This window comes from Drosophila yakuba, chromosome 3R, assembly GCF_016746365.2.
Source record: "Drosophila yakuba strain Tai18E2 chromosome 3R, Prin_Dyak_Tai18E2_2.1, whole genome shotgun sequence".
Taxonomy (NCBI): domain Eukaryota; kingdom Metazoa; phylum Arthropoda; class Insecta; order Diptera; family Drosophilidae; genus Drosophila; species Drosophila yakuba.
Window position 1 is genome coordinate 29,834,931 of NC_052530.2, and position 16,005 is coordinate 29,850,935.

Below are 16,005 nucleotides of genomic sequence, written 5' to 3' on the forward strand. Positions count from 1 at the left end.
TTCGCAATGCACTTTGTTCTGTTTTTTTTTGCAACACATGATTTCGTATTTGAACTAATACATGTCGTTTATTAATTATTAGATTAGCTAACGATGATTAAATTGTAATTTGGGCCGAAAGGGACTTGGAGCGTTGTTTTTCTTTTCTTAACATACAATTTTTTTTTTATATGAGCACATACATTTTGTAATTTAAATATTTTCATAGTTGAAGCAATGATAATTAAATATTGTTTAAAAAGTATATATATAATTATATATATTATATTATAAAATATCTATTTTTCTTTATGCATAACACACCCTGTCCTATCAAAATATATTTAAAATGGTAGAATATATTAAATTTAAAATTTATAAATTAAAAATGTCATTTACATCTCAAAATTTCAGTTAACAACCATATGCCAACCTAATATATGAAACACATTTCTAAGTAAATATTAGGTAAACATAAGGAAGTCGAAACCGAAATTGAAACAAAGTTCATTTTATAAGTAGTAACCATCTTCTATATAATAATTTTTTCCCTATTGTATATTTTCTTATTTCTGGAACAAGACATGAGTAAATAATTAAAGCCGTCCGGCATCTTTTTATCGAAAACTAAGTTTGTATTTTGGAAATATTAAATGTTGTTTTGGAAGGTGTATTTGCTAGACATTGAATGGGTAATTGTTTGGTTAGGTGGGGGCATTCGCTTAGAGCCCGACAATGCGGAGGAGCCCTGGTTATGGGGCAACTCCCCACAGTCACGCACACCACCACAAACGCAGCATAACGCGTCGTTCGACGTCGGTGTTTGTGTCTACGTCACGTCGGCTTAAATTATGTTCTAATTACCCAGCGGCAACTGCGAAGGCAACTCAATCGAAGCACAGAATGCTGTAAGTAGATTGAATACTGATTCTAATTCGAAATCAGTTAAACCCAGTTACGCCCCCAAAATGTTGCAGCCCTCAATTGCATAACAGCACTTGCGCATGAGTGTGTGTGTGTGTGAGGAAACGCCAGAGGACCGAAACACACCACACCGAACAGCCGCGTAGGGAAAGAAACGGCAGAAGCCAGAAGCAGCTGAGTTGCAGTACAAACAGGGTTTATCGCTAAAACAAATTATCGCCATGCCCGGCTGCTGACTTTGGAAAGCGACTTACTATCGCTTCATTACCGACAAACAGTATTCGCCCGATCAAACGCCACATAACCCCTAAAGTTACCACGGCACATTGGAAGTGGGTGGGAGTCGCCGCTAAGCAGAAACTGCAGCCCTGAAAGATGGACGTTTTGGTGCAGTGTTGACCTGGCCACACTGACCAGCCCCCGATTTAGTTGCTGTTTTTTTACATAACTCGCCACATTCGTTCGCCTCGGAATCCGTGATATATATATATATGATAATACGATATATATTATGGCCGTTTTCCTGATCAACGTCTGCAAGTACAATGGCTGCGGCATCACGTTTCCGAGCTTGAGCGATCTGATTTCCCACATCGAGGACACCCACATAGGTGAGACGGGTCGTAAACACCGTAAATATCGCTATCATTTGACCGTCGCGTGATGTTCTCGGTGTGTTTTGTTTATTTTATTTACTCGCCGCGGCATAAATAAAAAAACAAAACGGAACGGGGCAAAGGTGTGCGAGTGCGTCAGTGTGTGAGTGCGTGAACGGCTTCGTGGTGAATTGGATGTTGTTTGTACAACTTCAAATGAATTGCAGTTCTGCAATCGGCGTTTACTGCACTTTAAAGGCAAAATCGATGCTGGAAGCCTGGAAATGGCTACCTGTGCCCACGCACACCTATGCACGCCGCACACACACGCCCTGTTTTCCAGGCGCGTACAGCATTCGTTGATCGGTGCGCTGGCTGGAAAGTGCGGGTGCGAGCGAGAGGGCAGCACAAGCAAAACAAAAGCAAAAAAGCCGGTGATCCATTCAATACCCCCGCCTGTCTGTGTGCGTTAGTGTGTGTATGTGTTGTGTGTGCGTGTGTGTTTGGAAGGCCAGCACAGCATCTAGTTGCGTTGTTTGTGGTGTAGTGGAAACCGGCGAGTTGAGCGCCCTTTTTTTGACCTGTCCGCATGGCTTGGCTTGGGTTTTTCTGCTTCTGGCGTTCGTTTTCATGGCAGGTGTATCCGCATCCGGTAATCGGAGTTGGAAGTTAAAGATGCTCTTCTCAGCCACCCCCTTCGCTTTCCACTCCCCTCTCTCCTCTCACACGCACAAACGCAATCACAATCGATACTTGAACTTTCCCGTCCACGTGACTCCCGTGGGCTTCCAATTAATCATTTCCAGGGTGTGTGTGTTTGTGGACTTTTACCGGCTGAAATAAACAAATTCTAAATTTAGTGATTGTGCTGCGCGGGGCGAGGGCGAAAAATCAATAGAGTTAAGCTTAGTAGTGTTGCCGTATTACGAAAACAGGGGTTTGGGGGTGGTTTAGCCGTTAACGGGCTTTATTTATTCCCGACATGCCGTGCGTCTTACACTGCGAATTTTTGGAAGTACGTTTGCTCCCTTGAGCATGTATTACACATTCAAATAACTAATGAGTGAAATCATTACTCATTTATGTGAATATCTTGAAATAGTTTACGAGCGAAGTTAAATGTTAATTGCTGAGCTTGCCTACTTTGTAAGCTGCACACGCATTATTTATTCACCCAGCGCACTGCAATTTCTTTGCGTGTACAAACAGGCTCTCTCACACACGCAAAGAGAGAGGGGTTGGAAAGAGAAAGCAGAGGGGTTGCTCAGCTGACGATTACGTTGGCAGCTGTTTTGTTGTTGCCACTGCTGCGTGATAACGGTCAACACACACACACAGACACGCACACTTGCACATATAAAATGGCTGCCCGGGCAGGCTTTTCCACCTAGCCACCACCCCCTTTTGCGTCCCGGGGCATTACATAAAGCCCAGGCACGAGCATACGCCCACTTGGCAACTGCCACCCCCAAAAACGCCCAGGCCCAGATACCAAATACGCCCGAGGCCCCGAAAACCAGAAAACCCGCATCCCCCATTTCCCATTTCCTCGTTTCCCCATTTCCACATTGCGTATCCATTACGTGAGCGAGCTGTTCAGGGCTTATAAATGCCCATCATTTCATTATCTCGAAGGACATTCGATGCGTGGGTCCTCCGAGTGGCTGGATTGTTGGATGAATGGAATGTTGGATGGATGGATGGATGGTTGGTTGGTTGGTTGTTTCGTAGGATGTGTGCCTGTTATCAGGACTCGCTGGGCGTTGTCGTTTCGGCTCGGTGTTCGGTTGTCATGGCAACGCAAAAGGCAAAAGGCGGGCGAGACCTTCAGGTTTGTCCTTTTCACAGTTGCCAGGCACCTGTTGTGCGGTCCCGAAAATGCCCGGGATAATTTATTTATGAGAGTGGTTCCGCACTCGCATTGAGATAACCAGCTGCGAAAGGCGGCCCAGAAGTATCTGTGCACCTGTCAATTTGTTCACTTTTCCTTTTAAAACCATTTTGCAAGTTTGACGGGGAATTTCATATGAAAGATAACGTTCTAGCTAGCTATGTTACTCGACATCTGAGTCACCAAAACGCATTTGGTTCCATCTAAAATTCATTTTCAAACTATTCAGACTCACTATGAGTGCAGATACAAAGTGGTATTGGGTTTTTCCAGACAAAACGAGGATTGTATGAATCGGGGCTTTTGAAAAAATCTTGAAATTTCTTTTAAAGGCCATTGTGCCTTAAAATTTAATATACATACGACCTTTTGGGTGCAAACCCTTTTGACCTTGAAATACTTTCGGCTTACAAGGTTACTACTGTGACTTTAGTTCACGAACTGATGAAGTATTGCTACCCTTTAAACAATTTTGATTTTATGAACTTCGACGTTCGTTTAATAGCTTAAATCAATTAGACGGCAAAAGGTGTCCCTGCACTTGCCATGTCAACATAATTTGACTGCAGTCAACGACTTGTGTTTCTCAAATTGCGAACGAATTGCTCTTCACGGCTATTGGAAAGTTTTCGAGATAGCTGCCGAAATGAAAACAAACCAAAACAGCATGTTCAAGCAAGAAAAAAACATTTGTTATCGTTTTTAAATTCTGCAACAAGTGCATGAGTCACACGAGTGCAAAAGAGAGAGGAATCCGCGTTTATTTCGTATCTGAAATACGAAAAACGTATGATATACGACGCATATACAGAGATGTGGGCTTGTATGTGGCTATACGATGTGTATGTAGGCTATTTGCTTAAAAGATGTTTGTAAAATACTCGATTTGATACCCTGCAGTTCCATTCGGTTCGTATGTGTATCAGTGAATCATCTCGAGCACATAATCACTGTTTTTGAGTAGCTTTGAATTGTGGAACAGCACAAACCCACAAACACCGAGGCAAGAGCAAAAAGTCACCTACAGAGGAGAAGTCGTGAATGTCTGGGGTTATCAACGGCAAAATAATAATAACAATAACGAAGGCGGAGCAGAAATAAAAAAAACCCGAACCGGGTGAACTGATTTGACCGTTGACAAATGACGCCGTGTTCTCGAGAGGATGAGGGGCGTGGCACATCGATTTCGTCAGCTAAAATACATGTATATAATTGCAGTTTCGAGTGGCGAACATGTCCAAGGCAATTGATACTTGCTGAATTGCTGCCCAAAGTACGTGAAACTATTACGCACATATGGTGTGTCCGTATGTCCGTAGGTTTGCATGTCCGTATGTCCGTATGTGTCATCCATCGATTGCCGGCACGTAGACATCACCGCAATCACTCCCGCAAATGTTTTTAATCGCCTTTCGGCCTGATAAGCGACCAGAATTGCGAGGCGCGGGAGTCGCCGGATGAAAGCATATGTTTCGCATAATATCTAATTTGTGGCATATGCTATTTGTTTGCCCACTGCTACTCGATTCAAAGTACTTAAACTGCAGCGTTATCTAACTTTTGTCACGTGGGCGCTTTTGGGCGGATATGCAGTTTGTTTGTCAGTTCTATTACATTAAATGAAAACAGATTGAAGAATTCGAGAAGAGAACTGATTTTGGCACCTTGTCAAGCCCAAACTACACCTACAAAGTTAGACATCTGGCGATCAAAGTTGCGCCATCTTATATTCGATTAGGTAGCTGGTTTTATATAAACTGTGTGAGATCTGAGATCCGCAGCTGATCGATGCATGTTGTTTTATCGTTTAGCAGCCCCTCGTTAACTGCCATTGCAGTCGTATGACAAATGTACAGGGTGCGTGGTGGCGAATATGATGAATGGCCAGTGGCTGACACAGTTACGCACCAAACCGATTTAATTGGGAAATAAAGCGTGCTCATATGGAGGTTAGGTTGTGCGCACACACATGGATCAAAAAGTAAATAAAGACGGCGAAGGGGACCAACTGAGGAGGGCACCTGTTATTATGCACTCGCTGATTAAGCAAGCTTTGGGCTTATGCTTGTTTTGGCGATAAGATAGCGTACCCACGCCACAGACCATGTGCTCCTCCTGGTCGGAGCACTCCGTCGTAGTCGCAGATCGAAACCCCATGCCGTCTCTCCCCCCCGCATAAACCCCTCGGAAAATGCGTCAGCAGGCGCACTGAATGCGTCGCCATACCGTACCCCGTACGTGCACTCTCGCTATTTACTTATTTCGGCATTTTAATAATAAATTGCCCGGGCTGTGGGCCCCTTGAATGTCTGTGAACTTGTTCCAGAGTAAACACAGAGGTTGGCGACGAATTTCGGATGCAGGTTTCGCGTTTGGCTGCCCGCATTCCGGTTCGGCTTTCGATCCCGTCTCGAAAGGGAATTCTTAATTAGGTAATCCCGTCTGGGTGACTTTCTAGCAGGGTTCCTAATTACTACCAGTTCTATTCAGATCATTACAATCCATATATGCTGTGATTCTAAATTGCTTTGCTTTGCAACGAATGTATATTAACAGACCCATTTTCTTGCAGACTATGACCCAAAGGTGGTCGAACAGAAGGAGCAGGCCCAGCCTGCCTGCCTGCCCTTAAGTTACGTCCTGCGCTTCATCACCGAGGAGAACCGCAAGGAGGCGGGCTCGTTCCTGGCCAGCAACACAACAGCCCCACCGACCACCAACAGCGGATCCAATGCCGCTGGCCATGGGAATGGCAATGTGGAGCTCAAGCGAAAGCTGGCCATCAAGCACCACAGCTACAGTATGTCCTCGTCCAACCGCAGCACCACGCCCACAGGTGAGTGATATTGAAAATGATATGCATAAGGATGATTAAAAACTCCTGATTCTTCACCCATTTAGGCAGTGAAATGGACGAGGACGAAATGGTGGTCACGGAGTCGGAGGATAGCAACGACTCCTGGACCACCGAAGAGTTTAGCTCCGAGTTTATCATGCGCTACGGCAGCAGGTGCGTTGATATTTGTCTACTTTTAAATACAGCATTAGCTAATTCACGGTTCTTATGACTTGATATGTCGTTTTTCACAATGTGCTTAATTAATTTATGTACCAACTTTGCTTATCTTGAACAGGCATTCCGGTGGTGGAAGCAATGGCACGCCCGGCAATGAGAAACCCTTCGCCTGCCCTGTTCCGGGATGCAAAAAGCGTTACAAGAACGTCAACGGCATCAAGTACCATTCGAAGAACGGTCACAAAAAGGATGGAAGGTAACGATTGGCCACGAAATTACTGATTGGTAAACCAGAAGCTCATTGTTCTATGTTCCACAGAGTTCGCAAGGGGTACAAGTGTCACTGCGGCAAGAGTTACAAAACGGCCCAGGGCCTGAAGAACCACGCTCTGCACACCCACAACTCGCAGCCGGATAGTGTGCTGAATGCCCAGCTGGCCAATGCGTTGGCCATTGGCGATGGGGCCAGTGCGGCCACGCCGGTGGGCAGCAGCAACACCTCCTCCAATCCAATCCCGCCGCCCATCATTCAGCGCAGCAACTCGCCGTCTCAGTCGCTGGGCTCGCTGAGTCCGTCGAGCATCAGCAACATGTCGAGCAGCGCCAGCAGTTGTCATGGAGGCAGCGGCAGTCTGTCCAACGGGAACAATGGCAACAATGGGAGCACTACTAGCAACACTGCCATTCTCACTAGCAACGGGAATGTCCTGCAGCAGCTGAGTGCCGGGAATGTGGTCACCCTGACCAATCTTCCCACGCAACAGCATCAGCAGCCACAGCCGCAGCCGCAACAGCAGCAGCAACTCCATCAAAACACTGCAACAGGTAACAGCAACAACAATTTAATGCGCAGCACACTCGGTTTAGTATCCATTAAAACCAACAACACGCCGACAGCCAAGTCGGTTAGCAATCTGATGGCTGCCAATGCTACAGCCAGCAAGATACTCAAGCTGGCCACCAATGTGGCCAACGGTGGCTCCTCTATGGACATTGTGCAGCAGCAACAGCAACACAACAAGACCACAACTAGTGGCCAAACAGTGCTCAATGGCAGCAAACCGCTGCCCAATTTGGTCAACCTGGGCATTCTCACGCCGGCCACCTCACCCACCAAAAACACCCAAACGCTGACCTTCACCACCACGAATGGCAGTACCCAGCAGCAGCAGGCTCTAGTGGCCTCGTTGGCCAAGAAGACCAACATACTGCTTTTACAGGAGCCAAGCCAGTTGGTGCAACAGGTGCAGCAGCAGCAGCAGCAGCAACAGCAACACCAGCAGCAGGTGCAGCAGCAACACCACGTTCTGCCCATCAGTCCCACGAGCAGCATCAGCGGGAACAGCAGTAAGAGCAGCTCGCCCACGCCGCAGCAGCAGCAGCAACAGCAGCAGCTGATGAAGAAGGGCAAAATGGAACTGATAGAACCCATGGAGACGGATGAGGGTCAGAGCGACGGCATTTCGGAGAGCGTGGCTGCAGCGATTGCCAGCATCACAGATTGCAAGGAGGACATTGGCGGAGCAACAGTGGCGGGCATTGAAGTTGTGGGCGCTGGCGCCGTCAACGAAGAGACGTAGCCTATACTCAAGCAGCTACTGATGCACCGAAAACTGACGCTGGAACCACCCAAGCCACTAAATTGACCAGCTTGCTTGTCCGTATACGAAAGACATTCTAGACCTGACAGAATGCCGAACTTAGGCGCAGACAAACCCACTCACTCACCAAAACACCCATTTGGAAACATTTCGTAGACTGCTTACTTGTTTTAGTTTAGACCCCTGAGTCCAATCAATTTAAATCAATTGTATCATACAACTAATGGAAACAATCCCACAAATCGCATTGATTGTGCAATATTTAATTCTGTATATTTTAAAGAGAACTTTTAATCATTTTCGATTGTATGTATGACTTTCATGCTTGTATTAAACTATTTACAACTGCTGATCTCCTCTTAATTTAATTAGGCTATATAAAAAAAAAGAAACACCAACACAGACGAAGCACGAGCAACAATTGTAAAAATACGCAAGAAAATGCTAAATTCAACTTCATTTCCAACTGCACACTTTAATTATTGTTAGCATTACCACTACAACTTTTTTAATCTCGGCTTTAGCTTTAGTGACTATTCGTATTCGACTAAATCCAAGTATTATTTATGTTCTAAGCACTAGCAAAATGAATTTAATTATACGATATATATATCTATATATATACATATAAAAAACACACACACACATCTACTCGGATATCTAAAGTCTGCTCATTAGTTTAAGACGACGTTCGACTTCGTGCAATATTTTTAATTGATTCCCTAGTTCTTAGCAATTCCAACTCTGTCGAATTTTGGGTATTCTTTATTTTCGTTTCGTTTGTTTTGTTTTTATTTTATGTTTTTCGTTACTTCTTTTCCTTTTCTCTCTACCTATTGCAGAAACCTCTTACTCCTGCTCAAACAACAGCAACCTCAGCAATCCCAACAGCAACCACGGCAGCAGCGATTCCAGCAAGCCGCCGACAACTGTCCTGTCCGTTAGCAAGAGGTCCACAGCAATCGCTCCAGCGAAACTGCCCACCACCGGCAACTCCCTGCCCATGCAGATCTCGCCCAACTTCATTGAGCACAAGTATTCCGCGCTGGCCATGAAGGAGAAGTTCTTCCTGAATCTGAGGGCCGGCAAAACGGTGTCCCCTTCACCGGGAGGCGATGGAGTGAACTCAGCCATGGGACACCAATCGGATGTTGGCATTTCCGGCGGATCAGGAGCCGGCGGTGGCTTGCGGGCGGTTGCTGTGGGCCAAATGTGCGCGCTGCAAAACGAGCACATTCACCAAAATCTCTTCAAGAAAACGATCAACTGATCAGCAGATCGGATGAAGTGTGCGGATCGAGAGGCGGAACCGCTGGGCGCCGCTGAAAGGCAAGGGAGTTGGCTGTGATGAAGTAGTAACTAACTGACTAACAAACCTGACAAGAGGCGGAGAAAGAGGATTCGTCAATAAGGCAGAGATGGGAAAAGGATGCAGAAGCTGCAGCAATTAATCAAGGAGGGATAAGTGAGGGAGTCGGGCGCTGCCCTGTGGTCCTTAGAGAAGTTTTCCAAGACAAGGCAACAAGAAGCAAGAATTTCCATTGGCTTCCAAAATACACAATGCAAAAAACAAAACACAAACAGAAACAGAAACAAATTCCAAGCATTTCGCAACTATGAAAAAATCACCCACTAGCACACACAAAAAATCATTAAAACTAATCTCAACCATGTTAAGCAGGCCTGCTTAGAAAAGCTTCTCTAAAACAGCTTTAGATAATTTTAAAATTAAAGGGAAAAAAACGAAGCAAAAGAAAAAGAAAAACAAAAATTTGAAAAAAAAAAATTAATTATACACACGACAACATTTTAGTAAATACATTTGGAGAGTTTTCTTCAACTAGTCATTATTGTAGTTAAATTAAATTTTTGATTTTTATACGCATAAACACATAACTTTCTAACCTACTGGTTGGTGGAATTCCCGAACCCTAAACTTATAACTTAAGCAACCTCTTTCCCGTGTACAATTTCAATGAAATCTTAGTAAAGGGTCTTTCCCCAATCAGTTGTTTGCGTCATTTTAATTGAAAATAAAACCATAAATTGTCTGAAAGAGATCCACAGAAGCAAAATGGTGCACGGAAATCGTTTTCGTGAGACCATCTGAATTAGGAAAATTATAGGTCGCTAGCTTGCCAAGGCAACTTTGAGCGAGTGAAATGAAAGGCGGAGATGCAAAATTTAATGTCGAATATTTCAAACATAAATAGTTAGCTACAAATTTAGGGGAAGCCGGGAGGCGTTTCCACTTAGGAGCCACAATAACTCTACAGTAGTTATAGTATTATAATTATAGATTACGCTATTATTTATAGAACAGAGCATACATCTGTAGCTGTGTGAGTGTGTGTCCGTGCATGTATTGTAATTGTTTATTTATAGTGTTCGAACGTCCCTAAGTGTAAAGTCCCCAAACAAATACAAAATATACGATATGAATACAGAATACAAAATATATTTGTGCATTCTCTCGGCGATTGTATATCATTGTAAGCCCCCAATTCAATCGAACTTCCTAACCACGCAGAATCGGGTTCCTTAAGCATTCAAACAGAACAAAAACAAAATGAAATTTTTAAAATACGATATTTACATCAAGTATACATATACATACATACATCAATTTAGTCAGCCGCCAAAACAAAATAAGAGGAAACTTTTCAGAGCGCATTTCGCAGACGCGCAGCGTCTTAAAAATTAACCACAACTAAACTAAATAGTTCAGCGTCCCTATAGATATAACACCTAGCTATCGATGCATACTTACATCTAAATACAATATCTTTAAGACCTCACGCTTAAGCGATGCCAAACGGATCGCCCTAGTTTAGCCAAACAACTTTTATATAAACGGATCTATAAATGTCTTCGGATATCCGAAGCCCCATCGAGTTTTCAGCCAGGAGATGCAAGTATCCCTAGTGTCCCTACCAGATAACTCGCATTCAAACTTTCAGAATGGATAATGAACTCAAAACCCTCTAATGAAAACAATAAAATGAGTATGTCATCTTATATAAGACTGCTGTTATGTTCGTAAATATATTTAATATATGTATGTAAAATTAACGAAAAACAAAACCACACACAAAAAAAGTAATAAAACCGAAATAACTTTGAAATAAAAAAATCACAAAATACAGAAAATGAATAAAAATCTATATGAATAGTTAACGTATTCGTACTCTACCTACATACTATGTACTATATAATGTATTGTAATTGTAATTTACTAAAATCGTAATAATACGTAGAGAATTAACTGACGTTTAAACATAAATCATCATCGACATCCACATAAAAACAAAAAAATCCTTATAAGAGCTGAAGCTGAGAGCTCAATAATGGCACATTCAGAAGCCAGGAGAAATCATGATCATCCACAAAAACAAAAAAGTAGTAAAATATTCTCTTTTTGCTTTATGTGATCTATTACATACTACATAAACATATGTATAATAAAAATGTCCTTCAAAAACAAACTCAAGAGAAAGTATTCAATTTATTTTGGCTGGGAATCGAAACGATACAGTTTAGGGGCAACTGTCCATTGCTTAAACAGTTTGAGGCGGACTGTTCATCAGTAAAAGGGGTTTTAATTATTTAATATATATTTTTATTTACTGCATAATTGATTGGCTTGTATTTACAAGATGTTATATGGCTAGATATAAGCTATAATAAATTATTTCATTTTTATATTAAAACTTCGAAAGAGTTCGTGGATCTACTATCTTTCTCTTTATAGCCTATTTATTAAACTAACTAAATTTTTCTACCAAAGACATTGTTTAATTCACCGCCCTGACTATATTTCCTAATTTTCCCTTAATTTTGAAAACCACGACCTTTTCAAAACTTTGGTCAGCTTACTAGAAGCAAGTTGGCAAAGTTTTTACAGAGATAGTACGAATGGTTTCTAGGCTGGTGTTAATATTACTGGAATAGCGAACTTTGAGTAGCTTAAGGAAGAACGAAAAATAGTTTTATAAGTACTAAAGAAGTTCCTATCCAGTAATATTATATAATTGGGATCTTTTGGGGCTTGGCATCGATCGATTTCTGAGCAGATGACTTAAGCACACAAACTACGAGCCAGTCAACAGGTGAGTATATCCTGAAATATCCTTCGCAGTCCAGGTATCAGGTATCCGTGACCTTACGCCGATTCGCTGGCGCCGTAGAGCAGATTGTCCAGTTTCAGTTTGTTGATCTTGTCGCCACGGGCTCCATGTCCTGGTCTTCCCCAGAACGTTTCGAAGGTGTCGAAGTGCTGGTTGCACAGATCCCTGTCCAGTTGCTTGGAAACGGAGACGGATCGACGGTTCTGGGATATCTGGACATTCAGGTCGTGCAGATAGCGCATGTCGGCGGCCGTTTGAATCCTGGTTGTCGGTCGATTGGTGGGCAGCAATATTATAGTTTCATTTAAATCAGTTCGATTTTTCACATTACGAATGTTCGAATTTCAGAGCGATTTTCAGTTCGATTTGTTTTGCACGGGGATACATACATAGAAGATTGGTATTATGATTTTTGATTTTTGCTGTTGCAGTTTGTTTGATTTTGGTGAGATTGGTATTTGGTTTGCTCTTTTGGTTGCTATACTTTCACTTGTATTACAATGGATATTTTCTTGCTGGATGAGCCGCGGAGAAGTGGGGGATTAGAGAAACCATTAACAGGACAGAACATCACAAGGCATAGGAACAACAAAGGGGCAAGCGGACTTTCGTTTCAATGTCTAGCGCGCGCAGAGCAAGCAAATGAGAAACGGAAACGGAAACGGAAACGGAGGGAGGAGGGAGATGGGAGATTGAATGGTACTATGAAAGCAGGAGGGGATCAGTTCCGAAGGAACGTGGTTTTCAAGCCTGGCGAATGTGCAGGGTCAGCCGCTTGAGGCAGCAGCCCGTGGCCAAGGCCGTGGGGCAATCGCAACTGCAACACTGCAGCTTGCAGTTCAGATTCTTGGGCAGCCGCTTCATGTGGCTGATGTTCTTGATGATGCTGTTGATGCACTTGATCTTGGTGGTGGTCAGCTGACAGTTCTTTGGTGGATGCTTGTGCTTGGATGCGTACCTATCGTGCGACGGCGTCCTCTTGGTCACGTCCGTGCTGGAGAGACTGATGGGACGGTGCATGCCACGCCTTCTGGCCAGCAGGGGAACCAGCTCCACCCCGCCACCCTCGGCATAGGCTCCTCCGTTTCCTCCCGCTGTACTGGCATCCGGTGTGGCGGTACTGGTGCTCCCGGGGCAGGGAGCTCTGGAGGCCATGCGGGGGCACAGCCTGACGGGCTTGCCGCCGCAGTCCTGCGGCTTCAAGTGGTGCAGCATCTTTCCGGGCGGCGGACCTGGCGGAACTGGCGGACCCGGACACTTCTTTCCCGGCGGAATGGGCAGTGCGAGGGGCGACGGCTTGGGCGGACTCTTTTGCATGGCGGGACAGTTGCAGGTGCACATCTCACAGCAGCGCTGCGGTTTTGGCGGCTTGCCCGGACGCGATTTGCGAAAGGTGTTCTTCTCCGCCGGAGTCACCGGGTTATCCTGGTCCAGCTCCTTTAGCATCTCCTTGTTCGTCCAGCCCTGAAATTGGTTTATAAGGATTAGGTTTTTGTATAGTACATATATGTTTATACCGATAACCCACCAGTGACTTCATGAACGTGTTGCCCACTTCCTTGGGACTCCGCCAGGGCTTGCCGCCCGGACCCGCCTTGCCCCAGGGCTCCTTGCAGGGCTAGAAAGAGGATCGATAAAGAAGGATCAGTTAGAATTGGTTTCAGGAGGCGTAATAAGTGCCGCTCACCGGCTTTTCCAGTTTGGCCTGCAGGCGCTTCTTCTGAGTGGCCAGCTTTTCCTGCAAAGGACATCGCTGCTCACTCTCGCTAACCACGATCTTCTCCAGAAGCGGCTTGCCCTTGCATGGAGGAGAGGGCTTGTATCGCAATTCTATGTCCACATGGCCTTTATTGCGAAACGACATTGAGGGATGCTCTTTCAGCTCGATGTGAAGGCTCTCACCGTTGGCGTTTTTGGCCACATTGACACCAACTCCCGCTCCGGGCTTGTGGGGAATCTCCCGCTCGCAAATGGTTACGGTGCTGCTCCTGGGACCACTTTCCTGCAGGTGATGCACCGAGTGGGCGTGGCCCAGTCGACCACCAGGCGGTGGGGCGGGCGGTGCGTGATGGTGGTGGTGATGGTAGGCGGCCAGCGGATTGTTGTGGCACTTCTTCTGCATGGAGAAGAAGTCGTTGTAGCGGCACGGCTGCAGCAGATTCATTCGGTGGGCATTGGTCTGCAGGACGTTACAGTTAGCAAATGGAAATATATCATTCGAGAAGGATTCTTTACCACTGTGGGCGTGGAGTGAAGGCCCACGGCTGTGATGTCCTTGCGGCGCACTTCTACGTTGGGTGCACCACCACCAGGTCGACCCCAAGGACAATGTTGGTGGAACAGGTCGTAGTACTGGATAAAAAAAGATTGTTGATATTTAAAAACATTACATTCTTATTAGTTGAAAACAATAACCATGAATTACAAATACAGATGAAAATGTAAGAGCTTAGCTTAATCTTTCATTCCATGAAAAGAAACATTGATGTTCAGCTAAGGATCTACAGCAACAACGAAGGTGAAATCGCTATTTGGCGAATTATTAATACTCTGTGTGCCACTTTAAAATTGAAGTGAAACAAGATAACTGCTGCAGTGATGTTGGAAACCATCCTTTTTCGGATTACCCGCAATAAATTCGGAATACAACTACATTAATTCCCTCCGCAGGATGATTACAACACCGAGTTATGCCTTATCGATTGGGTGGCAGCCTATTTATGGCTGTAGACTGCCTCAACCCACCTGCTCGTGTCACTCCGCGAAGTGTGGCGATGTTTGTTTACGGAAATTGGCAAGCCGCCCTCCCCCCCTGGAGCTGCCCCCGCGCTGGCCCACAAACTTTGTTAGTAGGTTGTTGTTATAGTTGCAGCGCACGGCGATTTGCATTTCACTGATTTTTTTCACCCACATTTCCATTTCGGCTGGCGCTTCACACAGCTGCAGGTTGTGATAGGTACGTAGCCGAAGGAGCAGCCAGGACTCCAGTCACGCAAGGATTCGCCGTTGTTGGGCATTTAGCCGTGAAGAGAGGGGAGAGGTGATTTGATTGCCGAAGTGGAAATTGTCAAAGGGTTTGTTGAACCAGATCCGCGCGGGCGGATGCCTTACATGTTGCTTGGGGCAGGTCTTTGAACTTACCGAAAGTTGCAGCCATCGCGTGGAGAAAGGTTCGAGATGTTTTTTGATTGTCATAGGTTCTTTTCTGGCTTTTACCTTAGACTTCCAAAAGAACTTGCAACTTGGTGAATTGATTATTAATTATTTAAGGTTCAGGGCTCTGAAGTTTAAGCTATAACCTTTTAATGATAATTGTTTAACTAGTAACCAATTTACTTGGTGCCTTCAAAATATTACGTATACGCACGGTCTTACAACTAGATCGCTTTAGCTCTAGAAACATCACACATACGCACTGTTACCCACCTCCTGCTTGTCCTTCTCCTTGCGAGCACACTCCTCCGCCTTCCTGCGCCGCCACATGCGAAGACTCTCCTCCGCATTCTTGCGCTCCACCAGACGCTTCTTCTCGTCGCACCACATCAGCGGATGCTGGATGTGGTCGTGGCAGAAGTTGCCGCCCATGCCCATTTCATCGCTAGTCGTCATGGCTCTATCTCAAGTGCCTCGACTATCTGGAGGATATCAGGATATCTGGGAATATCTGGGGATATCTGGAAACTGGGAGTAGGAGAACGAGAACGGAAGTAGCGCTGCGTTCAGCAAACGCGGCGTTACTGAATCGGTCTCGTGTGCCGTCCAAGCCGTTTAACCGCCGAATTGGCTGCCAGGATCCGTGCCAGGCACTAAAGGGCCATGGATGATGGGTCGGTTGTCTAGGCAGCACGCCCGACTATTTATAACCTAGGTT

General features: G+C 45.0%; 3 protein-coding genes across 4 annotated transcripts; 1 reads left to right on the forward strand and 2 right to left on the reverse strand.

Annotated features, from left to right (window-relative positions):
- The first annotated feature begins 729 nt into the window (after positions 1-729).
- Positions 730-9,868, forward strand: LOC6538983 (putative uncharacterized protein DDB_G0271606). Of its 2 annotated transcripts, XM_015193666.3 has the most exons (7): positions 730-887; positions 957-1,514; positions 5,963-6,226; positions 6,292-6,400; positions 6,525-6,662; positions 6,726-7,231; positions 8,850-9,868. In XM_015193666.3, exons 2-7 carry the CDS (start codon positions 1,415-1,417, stop codon positions 9,275-9,277), a joined length of 1,545 nt encoding a protein of 514 aa, XP_015049152.1. In that variant the 5' UTR covers positions 730-887; positions 957-1,414; the 3' UTR covers positions 9,278-9,868. The 2 variants fall into 2 exon arrangements, with proteins under 2 accessions (XP_015049152.1, XP_002099485.2); XM_002099449.3 differs by lacking the exon at positions 8,850-9,868 and having other exon boundaries at positions 6,726-8,359.
- Positions 9,869-11,728: 1,860 nt separating this feature from the next.
- On the reverse strand, positions 11,729-12,540 carry LOC6538984. The gene is given in 2 exon segments (XM_002099450.3): positions 11,729-12,478; positions 12,481-12,540. Coding segments are annotated over 2 exon segments (354 nt in total). The 5' UTR covers positions 12,526-12,540; the 3' UTR covers positions 11,729-12,169.
- Positions 12,541-12,638: 98 nt separating this feature from the next.
- Positions 12,639-15,805, reverse strand: LOC6538985. The gene is made up of 5 exons (XM_039375279.2): positions 15,561-15,805; positions 14,370-14,486; positions 13,822-14,313; positions 13,663-13,752; positions 12,639-13,598 (listed from the first exon to the last, which is right to left on the reverse strand). The coding sequence occupies exons 1-5, from the start codon at positions 15,741-15,743 to the stop codon at positions 12,879-12,881; spliced, it is 1,602 nt and encodes a 533-aa protein (XP_039231213.1). The 5' UTR covers positions 15,744-15,805; the 3' UTR covers positions 12,639-12,878.
- Positions 15,806-16,005: the final 200 nt, after the last annotated feature.

What these genes read in the sequence shown, in the direction of transcription:
- LOC6538983 (XM_002099449.3), top strand. Translation starts at nt 1,415, where the DNA reads ATGGCCGTTTTCCTGATCAACGTCTGCAAGTACAATGGCTGCGGCATC. An exon ending in CATCGAGGACACCCACATAG is followed by an intron (nt 1,515 to 5,962) that starts GTGAGACGGGTC and finishes ATTTTCTTGCAG; the next exon opens with ACTATGACCCAAAGGTGGTC. An exon ending in ATCATGCGCTACGGCAGCAG is followed by an intron (nt 6,401 to 6,524) that starts GTGCGTTGATAT and finishes TATCTTGAACAG; the next exon opens with GCATTCCGGTGGTGGAAGCA.
- LOC6538985 (XM_039375279.2), bottom strand. Translation starts at nt 15,743, where the DNA reads ATGACGACTAGCGATGAAATGGGCATGGGCGGCAACTTCTGCCACGAC. An exon ending in AGGAGAAGGACAAGCAGGAG is followed by an intron (nt 14,487 to 15,560) that starts GTGGGTAACAGT and finishes TTTTTTATCCAG; the next exon opens with TACTACGACCTGTTCCACCA. An exon ending in AGGCCAAACTGGAAAAGCCG is followed by an intron (nt 13,753 to 13,821) that starts GTGAGCGGCACT and finishes TCCTCTTTCTAG; the next exon opens with CCCTGCAAGGAGCCCTGGGG.